The sequence below is a fragment of the Anoplolepis gracilipes genome, chromosome 7 (assembly GCF_047496725.1).
Source record: "Anoplolepis gracilipes chromosome 7, ASM4749672v1, whole genome shotgun sequence".
Lineage (NCBI taxonomy): Eukaryota > Metazoa > Arthropoda > Insecta > Hymenoptera > Formicidae > Anoplolepis > Anoplolepis gracilipes.
In genome coordinates this window covers 5,387,149-5,413,710 of record NC_132976.1, presented here as the reverse complement: position 1 = coordinate 5,413,710, position 26,562 = coordinate 5,387,149, and the positions used below count along the sequence as shown (strand labels likewise).

Sequence of the window (26,562 nt, the reverse complement as noted above, 5' to 3'; positions counted from 1 at the left end):
CAAAATTTATCGAAATTTCCGCTGGAATAAAGAATGATTTATATACATAAACATATTATTTTACGTAACATATCGCGACAAACGTATATTATAAATTTAGTGATATATCTTGAAATACAATTTTTTTTTGCCAAGAGAATAAATATTTATGCTGAAAACATATATCACGAGCAATGAATATAAATCGAATATCATACATACATATATATCCGCGAAATGTAACTTTATTCAATTTATAAATTATGTATAATGTAATATTTTATAAAAGCTTTTAAACGTGGCACCTTTGTTCTATTACGGCATGACGTATTGTTATTTTACATCTCGACGTTGGGATATTCCCCTAGAGTGCCCCTAGTGCCTTCAGATAAGGGTGCATTATAATAAGAGCGCTTTTTTTTAATAGGTTGTACGCAAACTGTCTCCCGATACAACGCGACATTAGGAGGTCTATCTAAAGTCTGACAAATTCACGCCTGTCTCTCCCTCTCTCTCTCTCTCTCTCTCTCTCTCTCTCTCTCTTTGTTTCTTTTTATTTCGCGCACGTTATAATTTACAACGACGGTTTAGGTTTACGCGTCGACATGTGCAACGGCCCTTGAACTCCGCGAAAAGGCTGTCGCCTCGAGCGTACACGCGATAAAAATGAGCGTGCGATCGATAACGCGTTTACCCGCACAATCGACCGTCGCGATCGAGTAGTGTTGAGGCTATCGTACGAAGATCCGAGCGAGAGAGAGAGAGAAGCCAGGCTATAAATATTCAATAACTCTATCGACGAGAGTAAGTATAGCCTTGCTTATCGAATACTGGAAACACCGTGGTACCTGGAAGCGAGCATACCGGAAGAGATACGTGTGTTATAGTCCCGGCAAAGTGGGTCACGCTCCGCGTCGCTCGACGGAACGTGCGATGGTAATGGTTGGGAAAGCTGATAATACTCGACAATGGCGCGCGACAACGTTAAACGAATAACAAGACGTAATTGCGAACTGTCATCTCTATGTGCGTTATCGCCAATAGAGCGCTGTCCAGAAAGAAAACACGTTTAATTTCGCACATTATTAAAAATTCCGTTCCACATTATCACTTGTCGCTATAAGCGTGAACGGATAAAGCGCATGTCATAATGCTGTCGATCCTTGATTTAATATTTCACACTGTATTATTTATCGCGCGAGCTGCGTAACTTGCAGCTCAACAAATTTGTAAGCATACAAATTAAGATTTATGATTGACATTAAGTCATTTCAGATTTCAAATTATATAAATCGTTCGATAAAGTATATATCTGCTTGCTCGAATCATTAGTAGATGAAACATTGAAGCTGGAATGGCATGAATCATCTTTGAATATTGTTCGCTCGCGCATAAGTACATGTTTCGGATAGAAACACACGCAAATGTTGGCGTGTACACAATTTCGACTCATTCGTATACACATCGTAATTAAGTGGAAGAGGGTATACAACACGGCTTTGCCGTGCGGTCTTTCCTGTGCACGCATGTGTGCGAAATCCGGGCTGGGTTCGCATCGCGCACGAAGTGCGACCCCGCCGACTTCCCCGACACCATCGATTGCGTCAAACAGTAATGTGGACTAATGCACGCCTGGCGCACGCTAATGTACGAGGGGGAGGGTTAAATTAAGGAGTTGATAAGCCTTATCGACCGACTCCCGTACGTCGGCACGAGCTACTCGCGTGTCGGTGTAATCCGTTCGAAGGGGTTGCGGCGTAAAGCAGCCTTCCGGGTAAATGTGTATGAGGGTGTTTCGATGCCATCCAAGCGTCTTAACGAGACCGAATGGCAAAATTCGGAAGCTTGGACGAATTAGAGTCGGAAATTGCGATATATCGCAATGTCGAAACTGGCAAGCAGTTTATTTACGTTGCAAAATTGACGCAATTTCGTTGGAAAACTATATAGTTGTAACATTTATAAATAACGTTTTATAAAATTGTCTGTGACATTTTTAATTAACCCTTTGAGTCACGAATTTTTCTAATTGTCAGTATTTTATAAAATTTGGTATATAAGGGTTTTTGGGGTCGCTGATTACGAATCCGTTGTTAGATTTTCACAATTCAAGACGGCGGATCCAATATGACAGACGAAATTTTACTTCCGTCATATTGGATCCCTATATTAAATTTTGGAAATTAATTTTTTTTTTTCCTTTAGATTCAGATTCTGCGATCTAAAAAAACCTTCAGAGAAACAATTTAAAAGAGAATGCAACTGTTACTTTCAATTTAGAACAGAAAATATTGTTTTTTATATATTTTTAATTAAAAACAGGAGGATTTAACAAAAACAACACGGTGGAAAATTCTAAAAAAATTCTGAAAAATACTTTAGAGTGTCCTAAGATTATAAAAAAATTGCCGTATTTATTGTCATAATAGATTAGTAGAAAATGCATTTTTTCGTAAAAAAGGACTAATTTTGACTGTTTGTTTATATATGGTATTTTTGCAATTAACAATTAATGACTGTTTATATTTTTTTACACTTATTGATGTTCTAGAGACTCTGTAGAAACAAAAAATCCGGTATTTGTTGATAAAAAGGTAGTTAAAAAACTACGAAAAAAAGGTGGGTCTCTTGGTGACCCGCTGTGACTCAAAGGATTAAAATAAATCTTTGGACATGTAGAGGGAAATTGCGGAAAATTTTTTTAGGATTTTAAAATCACGCTTAACGTTGTAAAAACGAAGAGAGACGGATAATAATATACAAAAATTAATTATATATGTATATAATATTTCTTGTACATAATGATTTAATGGAAACCTCATCTCAGCGGACGGATCTCGCAAAATCATGTAGGAATACCGACAAAATAGCGTCTCGTCCAACTTTCAAGAGCATAAAGTGGGCTCACGGCTGAAGAGTCTAACGGAACGTTTTATTCGTCGAATCCTTTAAACCGGAAAGAGCCATCCGGCGGTGGCACTCTCGATTACAAGGGAGCAACTTTTTCCTCGTAGGCGACGACACGTCAAATTGTCGACGTGGATAATCGACGGATACGATCGGGGTGAAGCGGGGAGAGTGAGGATCTCCCTTTCGTTCGTACGGTACATGCCATCGTTTCGGGACGAGCTCGGCTCATCAATCACCGTCGTTCGCCAAAGAAACGGTACGACGCGTCGCGCTTCGATAGAGAGTTAATTCCAGCCGAGTGCGCAGCCTCGAACTGCTCTCCGCTTTTCGAGTCGTCAAACCACGCCATCCTATTCCTGGACGAGCTTAACTGACTCTGTGTGCTGCACTCAGCGAAAGTAACTTCGCCCGTAACTTCCCAGCAAGAATCTTCCGTTTCGTCGTGCTCGTGGCTGCTCTCGCTGTACGAGAATAAAGACGAGGCGGTTGATTGTCCCGTATACCGTGTCATTTAGAACGATTGAACGCAGATGTGAACGCAGATTATAAACGTGCGTTTTCGCGCGAACACGTTTCGCGCTCCGAAAACGTCACGTTTAATTCGACGCTCGCGTTTGAAATAATTTCACGCGATTCCGCTTTTTTTTCGCCACCGCCGCAGGACGATTCTTGCTGGGTATACGCGTAAAAACTTTCAGCTTTAATTAATGTGGACGCGACGTTAATTTAATCAAACGCGCTGCACATCAATTTATTTCGACCTTCGCTTTCGCGTATCATTGCCAATTCGCGTACATGCTCGTCCCTTTGCTCGTCAATTATTTCAAGTTCATCGGTCTGTCGCGACGATAGACAAAAAAGCTACCCCGTTCTTTTTTATTTTCCGGTCTTCGTCCATCCCTGAATGAGTCCGGCGACCATCGTAACCCGACGAACATTCGGTCGAGCGGCAACGCTCCCGGCAGCGGTCCTTGTCGCCCACCACGCCGATTACTTCGGAACAATGAAGCTCCATCGGCGATTTATCGACGACCAACAACGAGGCCAATCGCGGACGTACGAATTCCGTAGTGACGATTCGCGCGTCCCCATCGGTCGGCAATGATTCCTTTTGTTATGTATCTTGATGTATCGTATTGTTTTTCTATTTTATTTTTTCGGGATAATATTCTGACTTTAAACGATGCGGCTAAAAAGTCGATTGTAATTTGTAAAAACGTCAATTTATTTCAGGTGTAAAAGAGAGAGAGAGAGAGAGAGAAAGAGAGAGTCGGTTTATATCCGATTTTTATATTGGTTCAATCAGTGCAATAAATAATGATTGAAATTTAAGCGCCGTAAATGTAAATAACATAATGCTGAACGCGATACTGATGGCCGAAATTTTGAGGCAACTTGTGTTTTATTGAAATTTTCAAATTTTCAATATTTTATTGCGTGATTGTTTGCAAATGTAATGTATGTAATAGGATTGTTTGCGATTTAAATAATATGTACGTAAATAATTCGATGGCACACTGATTTTATACAAATGATATCGTTTAATGATATTCCGAGACGATTTATAAATGATAATTTCTCCCAAAACAACACGAGCGATAATTTTATTTAACCATTATTATCGTTTATTAATAATAGTAAGATATAATCTTGTAAAAAAATTGTAACATGCTGTCATCGCAGATAACACACAACACCTAATACATTAAAGATTAAAGCTAATGCAAATCGTCGATACACAAATTGTGAAAATAATAATCAAACTCGTTGTCTCATTTTCGAGTAATTATTATAATTTAGATTTTATTTTTCAGTCTTATCTTTATGTGAGATGGCTCACATAAAGATAAGATAACAGACGAGTCGTCCCGCTTTGTGCTGTTTTCGCCGACGATTGGTCCATCTCGCGAAAGCTCTCTGTTTCTCTCTCTCTCTCTCTCTCTCTCTCTCTCTCTCTCTCTCTTTCTTTGTTAGTTTTAAAATCGACGTCGTATTCTGTTCGCGTACATCTCGTGCGAGATATCAGTTTCACGATCGGCGAAGCGAACGAGGACATGTCACGGCCGAGTTCGCTCTGTCTTCTCCATTTCTCCGCGTCGGCGATTACTTCGGGACAATAACGCTTTTCCGCGGTTTATCTGACACCGACGGCGCAACAATTCTCCGACAAACTTTACGAGGACGGAATGGCGACCCAGAATCATTCTTCGGTCGTCCGGTACCGTGACAACGTACGTACGATCTTCATCGGAGCGATATATATATATATATATATATATATATATATATATATATACACACACACAATATATATATGTACGCGTGTGTGTGTGTGTGTGTGTACGTGTGTGAAGAGGGTAAGATATGAGAGGGAGAGAGAGAGAACGAAAGAGAGTGGCACGAAGAATGGAAAAATAATCGGAAAGAAAGGACGGCAGCGCACATCGCAGAGGCTTTTTCACGTTGTCTAACCACTTCCTCGCATGACATCCGTGTCAAATCACGTTCGTCAGAGACATTTTTCCAGTATTTTCTCTTTCAGCGACGATATCACCTTCATATTTTACACTTTATTATACCGCAGTGGTCGACAATTGTGCCATTCGCTCCTTTTTATTTTATATATATTACGCCCTCTATTCTTGGAATTTCAATTGAATAATCATTTTCTCAATACACATAAAAAAACTTTTTCAAATTCTAATTTTCATATGCAATTGCACGCAAATTTTATGCAAATTTAAAAAAGCATGAAAGAAACGATGTTTTTTTTAATCATCTATTTTATAATTATATATTATATATTTAAAAGTCAGCGATCCATAATTTATTTGCTCCATCAGAGTCGCATCAAAGTTGAATCGGAATGCCGCGATGAGAGAAAAGCAGCTTATGCTATCGCGACAGACAGTTTTGCATTATCGATATAGGAGGTTGGCTTACAAAGCATGACGCGACTCACGTTCGCGTCGGAGTGTCTGCAATGATTTCCAACCGCGACTTCTAACTCGTTCAAAGTGGAATCGCGCGGAGAAGTTGAATTACCCGGCGGAACGTTGGTTAAACAAATGCTCGAGACAATTTTGCGGGCTCACGGATACTGATTAATTTTAACTAACCCGTTGGCGTGTGAAACCGCCGGCTGCTATTCATACTGGTTAAATCCTGCCGTGCGTGGTTTTTAGTGGCGTTATCAGCGAAAACCCAGGGTGAGTTTCAGCAGTCGAGTAACCAAGGGTAAACTTGGTAGATATGCGCAAACGCGAGCGCAATTATGCGAGTGGCATAATTGACAGCGGTGACACCGCGTGCGGTTCGACTAGAGAGCGGTTAGGGAGAATGATATTCGCGGGACCGCACGATTATGAGTATGCGAAGTTCAATGCCGCAGCCTAGACGAGAATTTATTCACCTTGCATATGGCGATATTTTAGAACGAATGTAATATTGTGCATCAACTGCTCACTTTCTTGCGATCAAATAGGCAATTATTCACTCGTAGAAACACACTGATAATACGACGGATGGTTTTGATTACGCTGGAGAACTGATATTACTTTGTTAGCGTGCAAAATATTCTCTTATCCTAATTTACGCAGTTACCTCGATTTATTCACAAAAGATATTTACGTTGCCGCGAGCATATAACGAAGTGTTTTCCTTAGTTGCCAAGGGTTCTCCTTCTTCCTTTATACATTAAAGAGGTTTCCCGGTTAAAGATACATTTTATGTGGTTGCTTTAGATACGGCGCGAACGATGTTTGCATGCAAGAGAGGAGGTTTCGAGAGTTATTGAAAGTAATTATATGAGAATATCTATGAAGCACAGGGAAGGTAATGCTATCGCGCGAACAATTTATTTCAATTTTCACCTAGTCGCTCGATAATTTTCTAGACGTGTAATAGTATCTAACGAGCTCCTCGTCACTTTATAATGCTGAAAGAAATAGAAATATTCCATTTATCAGACATGTGTCTGTTAAAAATGTTGTTTATTTAATGTTAACTGTTTGTAAAACATTAAAAGAATTACCAATTAATATAAATTACAATTTTTTTAATAATATTATTTAAACATTTATGGCAACTCATTTTATAGCCAACGTATAGATATATATATATACCAATACATTTTTTTAGATTTTATTATATAGAGTTAATAAAATTTATAGGGAAACAAGATATACAAGATATTTAGATGTGTGACTGACACCATTTTCAAAATATATATTTCAATATTACATTTTCAATATTGCACACAATTCGCGTATGAAAGTTATTTCTTTTTTTGCCACGATTTTAATCGATTCTACCACGTAAAAAAGTGTAAAACGCCACGTCTATAACACTGGATAAATATCGAAATATATACACACGCACACACACAATATACCGAATAAATATACTGAAAATCGTAATGGCGTATATACGGCGAAATATCAATTATTGAATACAGTCGCTAACGCGCGTTGCGTGCACGGTCGATGTGATGCGTGTTCATCGCGATCACGTGTATCCATCCGTCACAGGCGCGCATCGCGCGAGCGTTTTTCTATCAATAACCGTGTGTCAACGACAGAGCGCATCTAAAACACATGGCATATTAACCGAGCAAACATTGCATTGACGCCATCACTGTTTTCATTGCGAAATTAAGGATTCTCGGATCGTTAAAGCGCGAAAATATCGCGGATAAAAAAGTGATCTCTGCGAAGATGATCTATTAGATGCGGCCTGATAATTATATCAGGATCGATACAAAATGCATTAGTCGCTCGCTTCGTGTTACGGTAATTTCCACACGGTATGTTTCACATTTTAACGGCAAATGCGTGTGTCGCTGTAAGAATAATGAATCCACGCGCGTTTTAACGCTCATCCGCGCGACTACAATCTCGATTATTCGCGCGAGGTAATAACGCGAAGAGAATAAGAAGTTTTGAATTATGCGCGCACTTTTGTTATTGCCAACCTGCGAATGATTAAACACCATAGTAAAACACATATATATCATTTTTTCGTCAGTTGTTAAGAATAAGTGTGAACTGTCAAACACTTTAGTTTATTAAAATTATATTCACAATCTGTAACGTAAAATAATTTTTATTATTTTATATTTCTTTTATCAAAACTAATAATAAAGTCAGAAAAGTCAGTTTTAAGATCAGTCTTTTTATTAAGATTGATGTTTAATATTTAAAATACAAAAGTTGGTTTTTGAAGGATTATTGTTATATTAACATTTTCTTATCACGGATATTGTTCCAGTACGATATATTTCTCATTAAACCGAAACAAAAAGCCGTTGATAATGGGCTGGCCGTATCGCTGCACAAACCGTTTATCGTTCAAAAAAAAAAAGGAGAACAAAGAAAAATTCACGGTTGTTGCTATGAGAATGAGAATACAGCGCGCTTTATTAAACGCCGAGGAAAGAAAAGTTCGTTCCACTTTTCCAGCGACGATATTGAGCGACGTTTAAAAAGCTAACGACGATGACGGTCACCGATAATTAATTATCGATAATGTCGGTCGATGCTCTGTGAGATATATATTACGGCTCGTTATGCAAACATAAAGAAAACATCAAGCGAAACGTGCTTCCGATCGTTACTTCCGTTAATCAATCTTGCAATTGTTTCCGGACGTGTGTGGCTACGATTGCGCGACTCTTAACGCTACTGGAATTTAAATGACACATTAATATTAGAACATATTGCACATACGAATGAGAATGATTGAGTAGAATGTAAAATGCAAATCATCGTCGTAAAATTTATAGTCGAACAAAAATATAAAGTTAGAAAAAGATTTTAAAAGTTTGTTTTATACAATAATATATTAATCATCGATTGCTGAGAACCCGCGACTTTTTCGTAAAGAGATTAAGAGATCGCTGATAAAGTCTTAGAATAAAGTTTATTGTATTGTTAACTAGTAAAGATAGCTACACTGAGGGAAAAAGTTCTTTTAAATCAAGCAAATGTATTTTCTTGAAACCTTTGCTTTTGATGGAAGGAATTATTTATTTTATTTAAATAAAAGTATATAATTTTAAGCAAAAATTTGCATATTATATTGACTATATTATTTTCTATCTACATATATATTTCCTACGTTTAAATACCACTTTTTAAAAATATAAATATCATTTATTAATTGAAGTATATTGTTTTTTTAAAAGATTTTAATCTTTTAAAAAAACAATATACTTCAATTAAGAAGAAATAACTTTAGTTATTTCTAATTAAAATATAAAAATGGTGTATATTTAATAATAAGTAAATGTATACTTGCTATTCAAGAAAAAAATAATTTTTTCACTTAATACTTACTTTTTTTAATATATTTACTCAAGCAAATAGACGTTTTGAGTACGTCATTAGGATCCATCAAATAAATAGTTTTCTTGAATTAAGTAAATTTTTTTTGTTTTAAGATACTTTTTCTATCAGTGTATTACAGTGGGTAAAAAATATTAAATATTATTAAATATACTCTATTCTTGATAAAATATCGCGAGCTCGGGTATTATATCATCACACACAGTCTAGTGCTATTTCGGTTATGAATCGAAATATTCCACGAATAACTATCTGCGTAAATGAATACCGTATGTGGTATTTATTCGCGCGAATTGGAATTGTCGAGGGAAGAATCGAGAATTCGTAACTCTCGAGACAATTGAGGAAAATTTCGGATAGCGGCGACGTTATTAAACGAATCGATTAATTTGCGGGTCAAAAGGACATGAATTCAATTCATCGTGCGAAAGATGAGAAAAATGAATTTCGCTGAAACGTTTGCTGATCGCTCGTGGACTTTCATGGAGCGATGACACGTTGTTAACTTGGGTGATGCGTGAAATGCAGCGATATCGATTGACGTACATATATAACGCTTAATGGGTCAATGGATCCAATTAATTTCGCTCTGCGGTATACCTTTACAGTATACCTTACCGCATTGCAATAAGATACGTCCCAAAATCTAATCATTAAGAAAATTAATAGATTAAAAAAAAAAGATATATAAAAATAATATAAATATTGTTACTCAAATTTAAGATTATTTCTCCGGAATGGACAATGAATAATAAAAAAAGATACTTAAAAAATTTATATTATATTACACAAATTTATATGAAGATACATTTTGCTAGATATAAAGACTAAATGAAAAAGTAAATAAGTTGAGTAAAAAGTTAGAAATTTTATTACACTGAGATGCTGTAAGTTTGTTTTAATATATTGCAAAGGTATAATTAGGTCATTATGGATAACTTTGATAACGGTGGAACTGATCTAATTATCTTTCATTGTGGCATCGATATACGCTGGTATTCGAAGTTTCAGTTGACTCCGAGTTGATCCGACCACGCCCAGGATCGAGATCGAATTTACCTGATTAAGTTCAGACCAAGCTCGAATACTTGATAATTTACGGCAACTCGACGAATAACCCATTAACTTTTCATCAGTTCAGGTTATTCGACCAAATATAGATCACTCGTGCCGTACACCACGTACACTTTATCTACATATTTTGTTCGTACGTCACAAACGCGAGTTTGCGTATCGGAAAATTTAACGGAATAAACCTATGAATTTTGTTACTCGATTATTGTACACAATCGTGCTCTGGTCCCGTTTATGTCGCTGTGTACGGCGGATAAACGATCACATAAATGCGTGTTTATAATATGTGTGCTCGGATATTAAAGAGACATTTAATAGAATAGGATTGTTCGCGGATTGTAATATCACATCCATATAAAATATCGCGATATCGTTTGCATGCGTTATATTTCCTGGTTTACTCCACATGGTTGTCATGATATCAGCGGATCGAAGAACCGTCGTGTCGAAAGTGGGTATCGATGACAAGCAAACCAGATACTACAGTTATAGAGCAAAAGCATCGCACACACGGTTGCCGGTACGTGCGCAACCAGCAGCGCAGCGGGCACGATAACCATCGGTACTCGCGTGAATTCGCCCGTCATCAAAGTATCGGCACGACGGCCCTTTGTGAGCGCCAATCGAGCGTCTCTTTCGCATGCCACTTGTTGATGCGAACAAGCGCCGAGAGCAAGCGTTTTCAGCGCGTCGCGAGAGTAGTGTACGCTCACGCGACACTTCTGCGGCATGCAAGAATCTTTCGTACAAACGATCCCGAAGATCCATTTCGGACATCTCGTCGAAGAGTTGCAGTTCAACAGTCGCGATACGTCACGCGTCAACGCATCAAACATCCACATTTTAACAGAGAAATTTAAATTTTATTTTTCGCTAAAATGATAAACAAAATCGCACAAGACGGTTTATTTTTTTTTTTTTTTTTTTTTTTTATATAACTAGAAACGAGATACGAAATGCTAAAGATACACTATCGAATTTAGAATTCGTCAAGCTAAAGATTTACTCGAACGCAAATAGAATTATGAACCGAATATAAAGACTTATCGTCGAGAGAACAATACATCTGATATGATGCATTATTTTTTTACAAAAAACTGAATGTCGACTAATGTTGGCGTAATTTGTGTAATATATATTTCATCAAACTATCCATCTTCTCGGCAGCTTTTAAAATAGTTAATATACACGATATGTAACATTTATCGCGTCTGATAAACTCTTGTTTATTATTCATTTCTTTATTTCCTCGTTCAATGCCGTGGTTTACGCTGGCTATTCAGCGGTATTCCTTCCGACTCTCTTGTGTCATCTTGTGTTATAAGAAGGGAAACCAAGCAACTCGAAGGGACATGAGGGATCCTGAGAGTCTGACGTCACCAAAGAAGCGCAAATACTCGCGGCATTCGTAGAAGTGGCCGTCAACATTTTTGGTGCGCCCACACTTCTCTCTTAAAGTAGTTGTAGGAGGCATTCTCGCGGGTGTAAACGGAGTCGACGCAAAGGGTTGGTCGTTGCTCAGTGTTACGAGTACGTACGTGACTGTATGCATCGCATAGGGGAAAGACAAAGGCCCGTATTCTCGCGGCGTATTTAGCACAGCTGTCTGCTTCTCATCTCCTATTGACATTCAAAGTCTCCGTATTAAACAAATAAAAGGACATTATCACGTTCATTTTAACACAATCGAATGAAATTGCGGAACAAAGTAATTTTGCGATTAGCAATCACGTTTATGAGTTTCCAAGTTGACAATTATTCGTTTTTTTTTTTTTTTTTTTTTTTTTTTTTTACTGTAGATTTTGATCGTTTTCGATCAATTTTTTATGGAGAACAACTTTGCTGATATAATGCGGAAGCGTTTCAAGTATTATAAACATCCGCTGTTATTATTCGATAAATATATTGTTGTTTGTGTGTGTGTAAATATTAATTAATTATATCGAAATTTATTAATTGAGATAAATTTTCTCTACGTGTTGTGCTGCATTATTGATCACAATAGAAATAATTTTGTATTCCAACGATAAAAGCATAATAAATACACGTGAATATTCGGCAAATTTATTTGTCTCTGTATGTACGTTGCGTTAAATGTCAGATACGACAGCCATAAACGATTCACAGATTTGACTAACTAATGCGCGCCTTCTGTCCGTTTGTTAATGCATCACTTCTTCTAGATGCATTTACATATACATATATACATTATGTATATGTGTATGTGTGTGTACGTGATTGCAACGTGTCACCGAACAGCTAGTGTTGGTGAATTATGAATGGCGATCGATAGTCCGCGCGCGTGATGTCTTTCCACGAAATCCAGCTTCTCTGGCATCGATGTGTGTGCGCGCTTATCGGTCGAGAAAGAGGGTGGAGGAGAAGGGAGGCTCGATCGATTTGCACGCCGAAAACGATAATGCGTCGCATAATAAATGCATGAGGTGGCGAGGAAACGCGCGGTGTGGGGTGAACTCTCAACGATGTATGTCGATTGATTTATTAGATCCGGCGATGTGTGTTACGCACATTAAGGATCGACAAACACCGAGTCTGATCCAATTAATCTGACTGTGACGATCGTGATTTCGCGTATGGTTGCGCCCCGCGCGCGCATAAGCGCACATTACATCGTGTCGCGCCGTGCGTAATTAGTTTCATTAACGCTACACGCGTGTATATCAGCGACTTCCTGTATGCGGCCACTTCGATCAAATAAGCCCAGGTCTGTGTGCTTTAGGTGCAACAAGCGCGGTCGCGGCTACGAAAACATGTCGATAAAACTTGCGATCGACGCGCAGGATCTGCGTGAGAGATACAACGACGACGAACTCTGATCGCGATTGTTTACTCGCTGCTTTTCGTGTAAGTACAGATGAAGATAGGGCGAATAATTAATAAAGGTAAACTTGTTAGTTTGATAACTTCAGAAGGAGCTATTCGACAATTTGAAACCGAGTTAATTAATGTCACAAGTTGCTATAGATATAAATTGACAAATGTTTTCTTTTTTTTCTTTTTTTCCATAAAATTATTTATAATTTTATTCTTAGCTGCTCTTGTTATTTTTTTTTTTTTTTTTTTTTTTTTTTTAGTTCTGATATCAACTTATTTATTTATTATTATCCCCGATATATCTTTTATAAACCCCCATTAAGAAAAAAAATCGATTCGAAAGAAAAATATTCGATTCTCATTATCTTACCATTTCTTATTTTTTTATGGCTTCGTCTGGTATAAATATATTAATAATAAAACATTATTTATTTTGCAAATATCATTTAAGACTAATGTCATTTTATTGTCGTGACGAGATGGAATATTTAATCGCGTATCAATATTTAAAAGCTGGCATGCGAATTTCATTATATTTCAACGAATCCTCGATACGTTCATAGTGTGACTCGTGTGGAGTGATCGTTAACTGATAAATCGGTATGTGAATCTCGATTGTGAGTACTCGGAAATAAATTGATTGACATTGCAACTTCGTTAAAGGGAATACCAAACGAGGTGCGCACATACACACACAATTCGATAGATCATTTAAAAAACTAATGGAGAGACGATAAGAACTACGCTGACGCGTAAACCAGTTTATTTTGCGTCGATAAATATCCATCGTATCTGTTTGTGAACGCGATGTGAAATTTGTGTCTCACTGACCTGAAAGCTACGGCCGGTCAATATCGGTATATTACATTATATATACGTTATTGTAACTTTGTTTCGCGGATATTAGATTTTATAGCACATATCGATGATTTCGCTCCGAAATCGAAACTCGCATTTTATTTCACATCGACCGAAATGGCGTTTAACGATGGTTTGACAATTCCGTGACATTTTATCGTTCAAGTTTTCGCTAATTATAGCGCGAACACGCTAATCAGGTTGATCTGCTCATTTGCCGACGAATTAACTTTACTAGAAAATTACTGGCACGTCCGCTTTGTTAATGCATCTATGCGCACATATTGCAAAAAGCTTGTAAATTTTACCGTACAATTTCCATAAGTTATTACTATACCGATCGGATTAGCTTGTCGGTTCGTAATCACATTCAGATTTATTCATTGACAATCTGATACATTCGCTTTGTCAAGTGATGCTTTAAAATCTCACATGGAATTCTGCGTCCACATCAATTTGGCTTGAGTTACAAGTACTTTTGCGAATATGTAACACACACACACACACACACACACACACACACATATGGAATATCACGCGACCCCCTTGATGAACTAGACACGTGCATATAATATATGACTAGCCTGATTGTGCTTTTCATCACGCACTGTATATTATGTTGATTATAGAGTAAGTGCGCGTAAGGAGAATTACCATTTTAGATTACAATATATTAATTGATACAGACAAGTAAACGCAATTTATATTTGCGTAATTATAATCTTTATTATTACACATCATTGCTGACTCTTTATATTTTTCTAAACGTTACATACTTTTTGTTTTATTCTGTATATGCGTTTTTTCTAAACAGTTTTATTATTAGTTTTATATTTATAACAATGATTTTTTATAAAAGAAAAATAAGTTATTGTTTGTTCAACAAGGGAGTACATTTTAATTAACTCTACCTTACAATTAGTATTTTTGGTAATAAATTCTCGCGACCGATGAATGATAATCCGATATTTTATTGTCTGCATTAATTCGCATTCTGATCAGACGGATGTTTCACAAGCAATTCATGGCTTGTGGCCTGCATCGATTGATGTAAATTACGATCGAGGGTTATAGGTCAAAACTCTGAATGAGTATGTGAAAAATTATATAGCGCAACTACATATTGTGAAAGTAATTTTATCTCCGCAACCGTTGAATTTTGCTGGAGATTATCCTTATCATATTTCACGACAAAATGACAAATATTTTTATCGAAAATTTATTATGTTAGAAGTAATACAATACAATTTACACATATACCTCTCTTTATTCTCTTTATTATTTAATAAATTATATTAGAATATAACTGTCAGATTTTCATCTTGATATGATATGCAACGTATTAAGCAAATCATATTCAGCATTAAATGACTAGATTGGATGTTAAACGTGCATTAAAATGATTACTCCTGTCAACGTAATATGACGTAATATCACTTTGTCATATCATTATTATCCGTTACCTTATCTCAAACCGCATGTTTTGCGTTCAATGGTTGTTTTTCTTCTACTATACGTAGGGGGAAAAACGTTACTTAACAAAACGAATTTTACGAGACTGGCACCGGACATGCGCGTTAAACCTATGACGTAACTTTTTTGCAACGACCCAAGACACCCCGCGAAAGAGGGGGACGCAAGCGCGGCTGATACACTAGATGGCTCAATTTGGCTCGGCTCTTTTCGTGAGCTAACACGAGGGGAGTGCAATGCTATGTAACGCGAATGTATCGACGCGAGAAATCCACTTATCTAACTCGATACGCGATTCGGTACCTCGACGTATCGAGTGACGCTCGTGTTGTATATCATTCGACTTTACGCGAGGCTCGCTTCCGCGTCACCCGATATATGCTCCAAGATCCTGATACACAGACTCGCTCGAAAATTGATTTCGTTAGCGCAGCACAACGCCAAACCGCGCGCCGCTCGATATTCTTTGATGTTTTAATTTGGGAAAATAATTATCATTCTTTCGCGATAATTAGTTATTGCTCTATTACAATATAATATAAATTTAATTTAACTTGCTAAGCGTTCGCTGTAACGGGTCGATTTTGCAGCAATTTATAATAATGAAGAAAATGGCAATTAATAAATTTAAAAATTGGCGAGGATCGGAGTTAAGAGTAACACTGACGTGAACGAATGGCTCAGGTAAAAACTGTTCGCTCTCAAAGTGGGGAAGTGTTCTGCAATCCCTCGTTCCTTTCTCAGATGCAACGGACAATATATATTACCCCCGCGCGGTAAATGAATGAGGTGGAAAAAAAAAATATTCTCGTTTTAACGCAACGGCGCAAATGAGACGCCGGCATATTTCACGACGCGGCGCCGTTAAACAGGGTTATTACGTGGAGTGGGGCTTTGAGGAAAGGATCTTGACGTTTCCCCAGACTTTCCCTCGCTCGCGCAGTTTACTTCGCTGTTTGCGAATCATTTTTCAACGTGAGATTCCGTTAAATTTCCGCACTTTTGCTGCTGACCGACCGAACACGGCGCTCCACTTCCCATCGTCGTGCACGGGAGCGTTTATACATTATTACCCAAGGAACTTCGTCAGTTATGAATGACATTCCGCCAAGTTTTCTAAAGACACGGTGGAGACTCGTTCCCAAGTAGGAGCGATCATAAAGAAAAGGCAAGAGGAAGAAGAGACGGCTGAGCTAAATACAGCCGCGAAATAACTCGCTGGAGAAAAACACTCACTACAAAAGATCCATCGTAAATAATTTGTTTTCCTTTTTTTTTTTTCCCCTCTTTTTATATTTCTGTGCTTTTCTCTTTTTTATCGGAAAATATCCAGCTCGTTTTTCTCGTCATTTTCGCGAAATTTAACACAAAGCTGCGCACACACGGTATTAATACAAACGCTCTTTCTCTCTGTTTTCTGAAAGAGCAAAATGCGCACGCCAGTGGAAACGTATTGAAAATAAGCGCACAGCCATAATACACGCGAACAACGAACGCTAAATTATTTAACGTTTATCCGCTTCTCTCCAACGAGGGATGGTTCTATCCGCGAATATAAACGTATCGAAATCAAATAATCTCGTCCATAATGCTTGTTTCGCTCATGTTTTGCGAACTCGACTTTATCGTGACTTATGCGCGAATTCACGTTTACTTTGAGTGTTCTCAATTATGTCTAAATGTGCTTGAATTTTTCACAGCTGACCTAGAATCGACTCAAACGACACTTAATATACATATACTTGTTATTTAAAATTTCAAAGTCGATCAACTTTCATTCCAACTTTTGAACTTGATTCTAACAATGCAATTTTATACCGACGTGCATGTGCAGCGGATATCACGTTTCTTTGTACGAATAATTTTGTCGTCTTCATTTTCCCGATCCTTTTCTTTTTTTATAATAATATTAGAACGCGATAAATGCTTGACCCGTGAATCAAGATTCTCCCATTTTACGGTACACTGTAAACACGTTTTAAGTATTCCCTGGCGACAATGTCTTCTGACAACAGAGCGTAGTTTTCTTCCTCCGGGCTCGCGAAACATTATGTAACGGAAAATGTAGTATGTCGTATAAATAAATCGTACGTACATGCAACGTAACATTCAGCGAAACAAACAGCACGCTCGTAAAGAGTCTAGATCCTCTTAATATTTCACGATCTCGTGCATTCCAGAAAATAATTAAGACGAGTTTCGAAGCTTCGAAGAAATCGCGTGCTTATCATCTTGAAGGATCGAATTTCGATTATCTGTCATGATTCGTCAATAGAGATGGATCTTTTAATTCAACGAGATTTCAAGAAGGTTGGATATGCGATACTTTACTATCTCGTATTCAATTGCATTCGAGAACGGAGAGTGCGCCAAATCAATGCACGCGTATCGATGATACTTTTCAATTCCGACGAAAGTGATCTCTTATCGAAAAGATTGACATGATTACGGTTACGTGTTTAATTTAAGAGCTATTTCGATTGCTTTAGAGATGCGCGCTCTCTCTCTCTCTCTCTCTCTCTCTCTCTCTCTCTCTCTCTCTGTCTCTTTCTCTCTCTAATGCATCACTGCAACGGATTGCATCCCCTCATGATCTTTCTCGTCTCGGACTTGATATCGCGTTATCGAGCGTGTAATTTCCTCCGCATGAGCAGTCGCAATGTTATCAGAAGAAGCATCTATCGATCCGATTTGACCGCGACATCGATGTCATCGAGGACATCCCACCGTTCGCCAGTGACGTAGTAAAATTTTTTATCGAAATAGATGGAAAAAATAACAATAAAGAGTGCCCTTTTATTTTTTTTATTTATTAAATGTATCTGTTCCTATTACGAAACTCAGAATAATTTTTACAATACGTATGCAAAGTGTTTAAGACTTATCTGCTAATATATTTTTCTCTTATGTCAGAAGAAAGGAGATAAAGATCTCGTAGACCCTTAAAATCTTGTACCATCCTAACTCTTGTTAGACGATAACTGCGTCCCTGTCGTCCCGTTCGCCACCGTCGTATTCTTTTCTTCGTCCTCTTCGAGTTTATATCACTAACGAGAGACACAATCGAGAGATACTTTCGCTTCTCGGTCTCAGACGTGTCGCGAATCCGTCATTATTCGCGGATCTCTGTCGGACCAGGAAATATTATCACCCGCTTGTCTCGCCCAATCGTTTGTTACGCGACTCTCAGAGAATTCGGGATCGAGAGGATACTTTTTCCTTCGTTAGTTTCTCTCGCGTCGCGAATAATTATTTCTCAGATGCTCGGCTTCGCGAATTCAATACTGAAGCTATCGATCTCGCGAGAAAGCTCGAAATTGTATTCTTGGTTTCCTCTAATTTGCGATGTTTTTTCACAAATATAGAAATTCATTTTTATATATGTAGAGTATTAATATAAAATACATTAAGATAGAAAAGAGCTATAAGAGCTAAAAGAGCTATAGTCAATCAAGTCCATAGTTTATAAACTTTACTTTGAATATGGAATTATATCTAAGTGGATACACGTAATTATGAAGTTACGGACTTGATTCGATCTACATAGTTACCGAAGACTTTATACATTCATTACTCATTCTACGTATTGGCGCCTCTATCTGGATTATTCGCTCGGAAAATCAGTTTCAGCCGATTTGAATTTTTCATTCGCTTATTTTTCAGTCGCAGTCCCGCGCTCTAGTTTTTCCGTCCAGCTTTTCTCTTCCGCGAGCTCTCTCGTGGGATTATCTTGGCCAAGAAGAAGCCACGTGTTGTCCCAACGAAATTGAAGTGCACCCGGCAGGCTTGGCTAACACGACGTAGACCGCGTGTAAAGGGACGTTCGCGTAGCGGTCTGAGAATAGTAAGAGTTCCACAGGCTGGGTTATTTTTCGCAAAGCTCGAGCTTGCTGAGCAAGTCCCCCATCGCGCGTGTTTTCCAATGTAAATCGAGACATCTCAAGCATACGTAAAAATCTAGCTCTTAATTTAATAAAGGAGAAAATGTATGTGTAACATCTTCTACGTGTTATTAATAGAAGATAAGACGAAAAATTTCAGATGCAATGTCTGGATTAACATCAAATTAAATTCTCTCTACTGAATGCAATTATTTGTGCGTGTTTTATTGTCTGAAATATTTATAAGCAAAGAATATCCATTGCAATATTATCTATTTTTTTAATTCAATTCATTTAATTTATACTTTATTTCTCTATTCAGTTCTTGGTATTATTGGAGAAAGGACAATGATAATAGTACCACGAGTACTTAATGGTTAATTTAGCTATAAATTTCTCAGTTGAAGCTATTGGTAACGAGATCATCCCGTAAGTGGAATCATTACGGTGATCAACGAATTAGAGTGAGACTCGCGCGATGCTTAAAACTTATTAAATCTGATGTCTTTGATAGGTAAGATCTCTTATCCAATCCTGGATTTTCACGACCTTCTCTCGAGTTGATTCGTGTTCCACCAATAGAGATCTAATCGCGAATGTTATTATACCTTAAAGTGCGACTTAAACCGCGCTTTTTATCGGTATCTAACTGCAATGAAAACGTCATAGGTAAGCTTTATTGGTAACTGGGTTGATGATCTCGTTCATTAGTCATAGTTGAACTCGTATCTCGAAACCCTAAGTAAATACTTTCGCGTATATGTGTGCATCGAGAAACTGCAGAGAGCTTTCGAAACGAAGGGAAGAACATTAAAAAATAATAACCGGGGCTCGCCCCGGTGTCACGACACCCCAGGTCACCCCAGGCACGTGCGAAACTTTAACGACTCTCGATCGAGGACGCGATGCCGAAGGGGGGCCTGATCGGGGCCTGCCCGTTTCCACTTGTGTGGCGTACCACACGAGATAATCCGTACTTTCGAGGGCGAGAAGAGTCGATGGCCGCCAATCGACGCAATCGCGATTGGCACGCCGCTGAGAGGTCGGAAATTAGGTCTCCCGTATCGTCGCGTGTGGCACGCGTGCATGTCCCGATGTGTGCCCGGAGTGACACGTGACAGGACGCGGACTCGTACTGACTGCGTGTCAATAATGCGGTACGCTTCTTAATCAGAGTTTTGAAATTGAAACGTGATATCCTGGTTTTGATATTGATATTGTTACGATGTTTCGATCTCGCGTTACTTTAATTCTTACGTATGCGAGTCTATAATTATTTTCATTTACATACTCTCTTTTTTTCTCTTTTTATATATATTTTTAAAATAAATCTCTCTCATCTGCGCACTTGATATATATTATGGCAATTTTCATACAATTATCTGCAATATTATATTATCATGATGATTTTATGATATTATGAAAACTGTCGTATGTAAACTAAACACACAATTTAAGCATTTTATGTAAGTATTTATTTTAGAATAAATTTTTGCCAATTTATTAATATAGTCCGTCAGTCTACAGACTCTGTTACCGATTTTATAAAAACGCTAAGATATATGTAAATGATTTATATACATTTATTTAAAAAAATCTTCTAATATAAAAATATTGTTATATTATAGCTTGCAATCAATAAATTGATGATCTGCGATTTTTCCACCGCTGATGACGACGTCTATTTAAACGTAACTGCCAATCCTGAGCAAATCAAATTGCTTCGCACATCACTCATATCATTTAATCGCGGCACGCGTACATCGTTTCGCGTCAGTCGTATTAACTGACGGAAGATGCGCGGGCGTCCACCGTGATCGACGTCGACACGCAGGAGTGGCTCGATCTTAACATAGGGACGATCGTGCGTTTAATTGCCATTTCACGAGCCATTCCGTCTTTCTTGATAAGCAAGTCCGCCCACCAGTCACGGACATTCGCACGCCATCGTTTACTCCGTAAAATAGCCAACTATCCCCCGCCCTCCCCCCTTCTGCTCTGTTTCTCTCTATTCTTCTCTTCCAAAACGATCAATGTATCTCTCTCTCTCTCTCTCTCTCTCTCTCTCTCTCTCTCTCTCTCTCTCTCTCTCTCTCTCGTTCACCCCCCACTGCATTTTCCCTCGTCCCTGTTATTCGCCTCGCTGTCTACTGTTCTCTCGCACGGCGAAAACGCTTTCCGGAGAAGTTCGATCTACGAAGTTTGACGGGCGAGTCGTAACTTTGGACGCGTTCAATATTTTCGAATCGTGGCACTTCGCCGAGTGGCCCGGAGAAACTTATATATGTGATTTGTAGAGGTGGCTCCCGGGGGTGGATGGTGGACCGGATAAATCGACTTCGGTCAATTTTTTAGCATTCGACGAACAATCGTAGCTCTCTCGCGGAGCTCGGTGCTTCCGATTGTATCTCTCGGCAGGGCTCCCTTCTGAAATATTGGCTCTCAGTTATCGGTTTGTAAGTTCGGATTAATCGGATTGTTATTAAATTCATGAGGGTCGAGATAACGATGCACGAAATAACTGTTCTGTATATTTATGAGAGATAAACGGTTGTTATTTTTACGGTTACAGGGCCTCTTTATACACAATTGTTGTATATATACGAGAAGCATTTACACTTGTAAATAAAATTAATATTATATTTTAATATTTATAACAAAGGTATAACAAAGTAGAGATGAATTATTATTTGTGAGACAAAATACCATCTCGACACGGATAGATTTGGCCGTCAGTGTACGTATCCCATGGTACAAGTTTTTGTGCTCTGTCGGCAGCAGCGTGAAAGCCGATACATGTCCGCGGCTTGTATTTTGTATCGGCTTTCACGAATATCGGAGCGCCTCTCGTTGCTCGAAACTTGACGTTAACCACAAATGGCTGGCAGATGCGAAGTTCCACCATTCGCTGACGGGACGCGGCGGAACAAAAGGAGCGGAGCAATGTAGAAAAGGGCGATGGAACGAAGACGAATTTCCTACGGGCTAATGGGGCTCGTATTGCGTATCCTTTCAATCGAAGCTTCTCACTGATCGTATCTCAAAGTATCGCGAACGACGGTTCTAAAGAATCGCGCTTTCTATAGATATCGCGATTTCTAGAAAATCTACCAAGAGATATTTAACATTTACAATTTACAAAAACGCTGTACACACAGAGTCTCGGATAAAATTTTACATATTTAATGCATATTAATATTCTAACAATAAGTGTATCGATTTATCAAGAATACAACTCTTTCAAGGGTTGCGATATCGATCTGACTATTTTTTTCGCAGCTAGAAAATTTCACGGATGGAAATTGATTGTGTTTGCGACGCATAACGGATTTTTACGTAAAATAATCTAAAGTCAAATTTAATCGCCGACGTTTAATAATATTTCGTTGGGCAGTCTTACCGAATCTTTCCCGCCGGTCAATTATCTGTCCGTGCATTTTTACACGATGGCGAACAAATTTGTCGCGATCCGTTCGAAAATCTCGCTAATCTGCCTCGCGTCCGGATCGCCCTGGGATCTTCAACTTTGCGCGACGTGCGATTGGAATCGAATGGCTAATTTTAGGAAAGCGATAACCGAGTAAGCCCGGGAGTTGATGGGAGTTACGGGACACACTCGGTCCGTTTAATTTCGGAGGCAATCAGAGAAAGAGGATAGGGATAGTACGTTGCCTCTATTTAACCATCCGTCGATCCATCGCGCATCCTCTCAGCTTCCTCTCGCTCTTTCCCGCTCTGTACACGTCATCCCCCTGGCCTGGTCTCTCCATATCAGCTAGATGCCCATCCATCTCGGTCTCTTCCTTTCTCTCTCTTTCTCTCTCTTGTCCCGGTCAAGCGACACGAATAAAACGCTCGGCAACGTGACGTTAATTCGTTTCTACGACAAGACGTATGATGCTTCCGATAATGGCCTGTTTCAGTATTGCATCCGTTCATTGGCAGTGTTGCTGTTACTGTTATTGCTCTGTATCTCTGACCTAAATTGCATGCACCGAGCGGCGGGAGGCCACGCTTTTAGTCATAGAAATCGATTGGTATAGATATGTATGTCCCAATGATAATCGATCTTGAACGAAGAGAAGGCGAATAGACATTCGAGTAAATATTTTCCATACGGAGGAAAATATGTAATCGTGTTATCTAACAAATAACAACAAATATGAACGATTAAAATACCAACAACTACAAATATTTGTTAAATAATATTTAAAATGATTGGCCGGTTTATTTTCTAAATGTTATTATTTAACAAACATTATTGTGTGATTATATGATATCTGACGCTAGCTTGCTTGCCACACATACATATATATCCACGACTAGAATTACATAAATGAGGTATAGAGGGTGGTCCAGTGGTTGACATTGAGTGGCAGTTGAATGTGCAAAGCTGGAATAATGATCATACGTATTTTAATAAATGGGATTCACATGTGGTCGTTTAATTACATTTAAACGTAGCGTAATTAGCTAGATTATTTAAGCGTTTTGTTGTAGTGCTCTTTAAATTATATTGTAATTGAAATTTTATCCAAGTTAGCTGATAAAAGATTTAACCAAATATTATATATCGCATGAAATTTTATCACTTTATCACGCAAAAATATTATTTTCGTCAATTTTTTCGAAAATCGAAAAAAACGAATATAACTTTATAATAATGAATAAAATATCTTTTCCCCTCAAGTAAATATTTATTTCTTCATGAATTTTTTAACCGTTATAATGCAAATTTCTTGCTTGTCTGTCACGATTAAATTCTAGATATATTTTTACCTATGATTTAAACGGTCACTGGATGTACGACTTCAATCATTTATATTGCGTGACATCAGGATACGGGCTCGTTTGATAATTATACTTTTAATTGTACGGTCTGTTCTCGCATCCACAACTCAATGACATTGGATTATCGAGGTCAAAGAAAATTTTCTAATTGATACATTCGTGGGTATAACATAATTGTTGTGCTCGCATGCAAGGAAAGCAATCGATAATCGATGATATGCGTCGAGGCTTAAAAAACTAGAGCACTTGGAAAAGTTTTATAACACTTTTCTAGCATATTCTTCATGAATGAAGACAAACTATTATAATAATTTAATTATATATTATATTAACTGTGAGTTGCTTATCGTAAAATATTATTGTGCAACATATTTCTCTTTGTATATGTATAATCCATTAATACAATTTATTTTGTTTAATAAGTTCGCGTTGCTCCCTCGCTATTGCACCGTCAGTGGCGATGCAGTTTATGTTTATGATCCGAATTGCATGCACCAAATTCGAGATTGCTGCGATCGGCGCTGATTGCTCCGGAAATTTCTGCTTATTACACTCGGGACTTGGCGAGGCATCCATTAATTTCGTTTTGCGAACGCTAAACGTAATCATTTCCATGTTCGAAGTGTTCGACAGAATAACGATTTTAGTCCTTAAAAGGAGAAAATTTAAGAGCTTTAGAAAAATGAAAAAATGAAAATATTATTTACAATTATTATTTTTATTTGTCGTTAACATTTTATTACGTCCGAATTCGACAATATCGATACGTTTTTAATACCCTGATGGAAAGAAAAAACTCGTATAACATCATTGCCGAGCTTCACGAACGACGGTCAATGGATAATTAACGGATAATAGAGGGACACTTTTTTTCTTTTTATAAACCAGGCCATAAAGTTAAGGGAGATTGCTCACAGTTGATTCGCTAATGATCGATCGGCATTGTTCATCGGGCTCGCGGTCAAAAGAAAACTTATTACGCTTATTAAAGCCGGCTTCCGGCCCAGTTGCGGGCGAGCGGGAGCGGGAGGGGGTGGGGGAGGGCTGTCGTCGGCTGTCACAAAAGAGCAACGTCGACGGCTAATTAGATAGAATAAGGTAATTCCACTTTTCAAGCGATAGAACAAAAACTAATCCGAAACCCGTCCTCTGCTTTTCTTTTCCAGGTGCGGAGGATGTGTTCAGGTTTACGGGCAACGAGACGCACACAGATTACTTTCGGCTGGTGCTCAGGGACGGGAACTATCTCCTGGTCGGCGGAAGGTAAATAGAGGATTCATTTGGAGCGAGTGCTTTAATTAAAGAGCCGCTTCTTCTTCTACTTCTTCTTATTCCTCTTTCCCTTGGTCCACCCTCGCTCCTACGTTTCCTCTTCGCCCTCTCGCCTATCCATCTTCCGGCGTATCATTGCACCGCTGTCTGCTCAAGCGTGTGAGATCGACGGCGATCTCAAGATAGATCGAAACGTGTAGTAATCCTTCTATATATTCCATGTAAACTCGTTTTATCGCATAAATTGAATACTCTCAATGGTCAGTGTTTTTTTAATCCGATCGATCTTGATGAAATTTAGTTGACATGTTTCGTATATGCTGAAAATAATGGTAAAATCTAATTGACCTAAAAATTAAAATTTTATGTTGATTAGATTGTATATTGATTGTAGATGGAAGCGTTATACATACAGTATACCTGAGAATGTACGGGGCTTTAATAACAGGGAGATAGCGTTTTATTGTAGAAATTAATTATAGGTATTGTTTCCCTCCTCTTCTTCCCACAGAATGCCTCTCGTTCAATAATTATGAATTTCTAGTCTCACAACAATATTGTTAATCGTATTATCTATAAACTTCAAAATGTATTATTAATCGACGTCGTGCACTAGCCCAAGTTCTATGAAAATTTTATTACGCAATATATATTATGGAGAAATCAATTGTATATATTGTATATATTAAAATACGTATCTCTAAATATTTATATCTCGAAAAATATGTATAATGTATATGCGCGCGTTGCAATTCATATATTCTATTTATTGAGGAATAATAATCAGTTTAGTTCAATATACATAAGCAAATCATTGTGTATAGCAGTATATATTCGGTAATGAGATGATTAATCATGTCAAATATAATAATAGGCGTCATAGTATTGCTGTTAGACCATATATTCAATTGCTCACTGACGACCTATTAAACTTTTAAATCTTTATCGTTTGCAATAACGTGAAGGATAAATATTTCCTCATATAATTTTATATAAATTTTCCTTATAAATTTTCGCATAAAAATAAACGTAAATTAAACGTGTATAATCGTATGAAAGATCTAGTCGATACAAAGTGAAATAATTATAGATACAAATCGCGCGATAGAAAATATATAAATTGTATATGTATAAATGTGGCCCTT

General features: G+C 37.9%; 1 protein-coding gene across 4 annotated transcripts in view; it reads left to right on the top strand.

Moving 5' to 3' along the window:
* The window catches only part of Sema1a (semaphorin 1a), a 233,930-nt gene that overhangs the window by 188,353 nt on the left and 19,015 nt on the right, over positions 1-26,562 (top strand). For all 4 annotated transcript variants that reach the window (XM_072896526.1, XM_072896529.1, XM_072896528.1 and 1 more), the window contains exon 3: positions 25,312-25,408. In XM_072896526.1, coding sequence (XP_072752627.1) covers positions 25,312-25,408 — 97 coding nt within the window. The remainder of the gene's footprint in view (positions 1-25,311; positions 25,409-26,562) is intronic.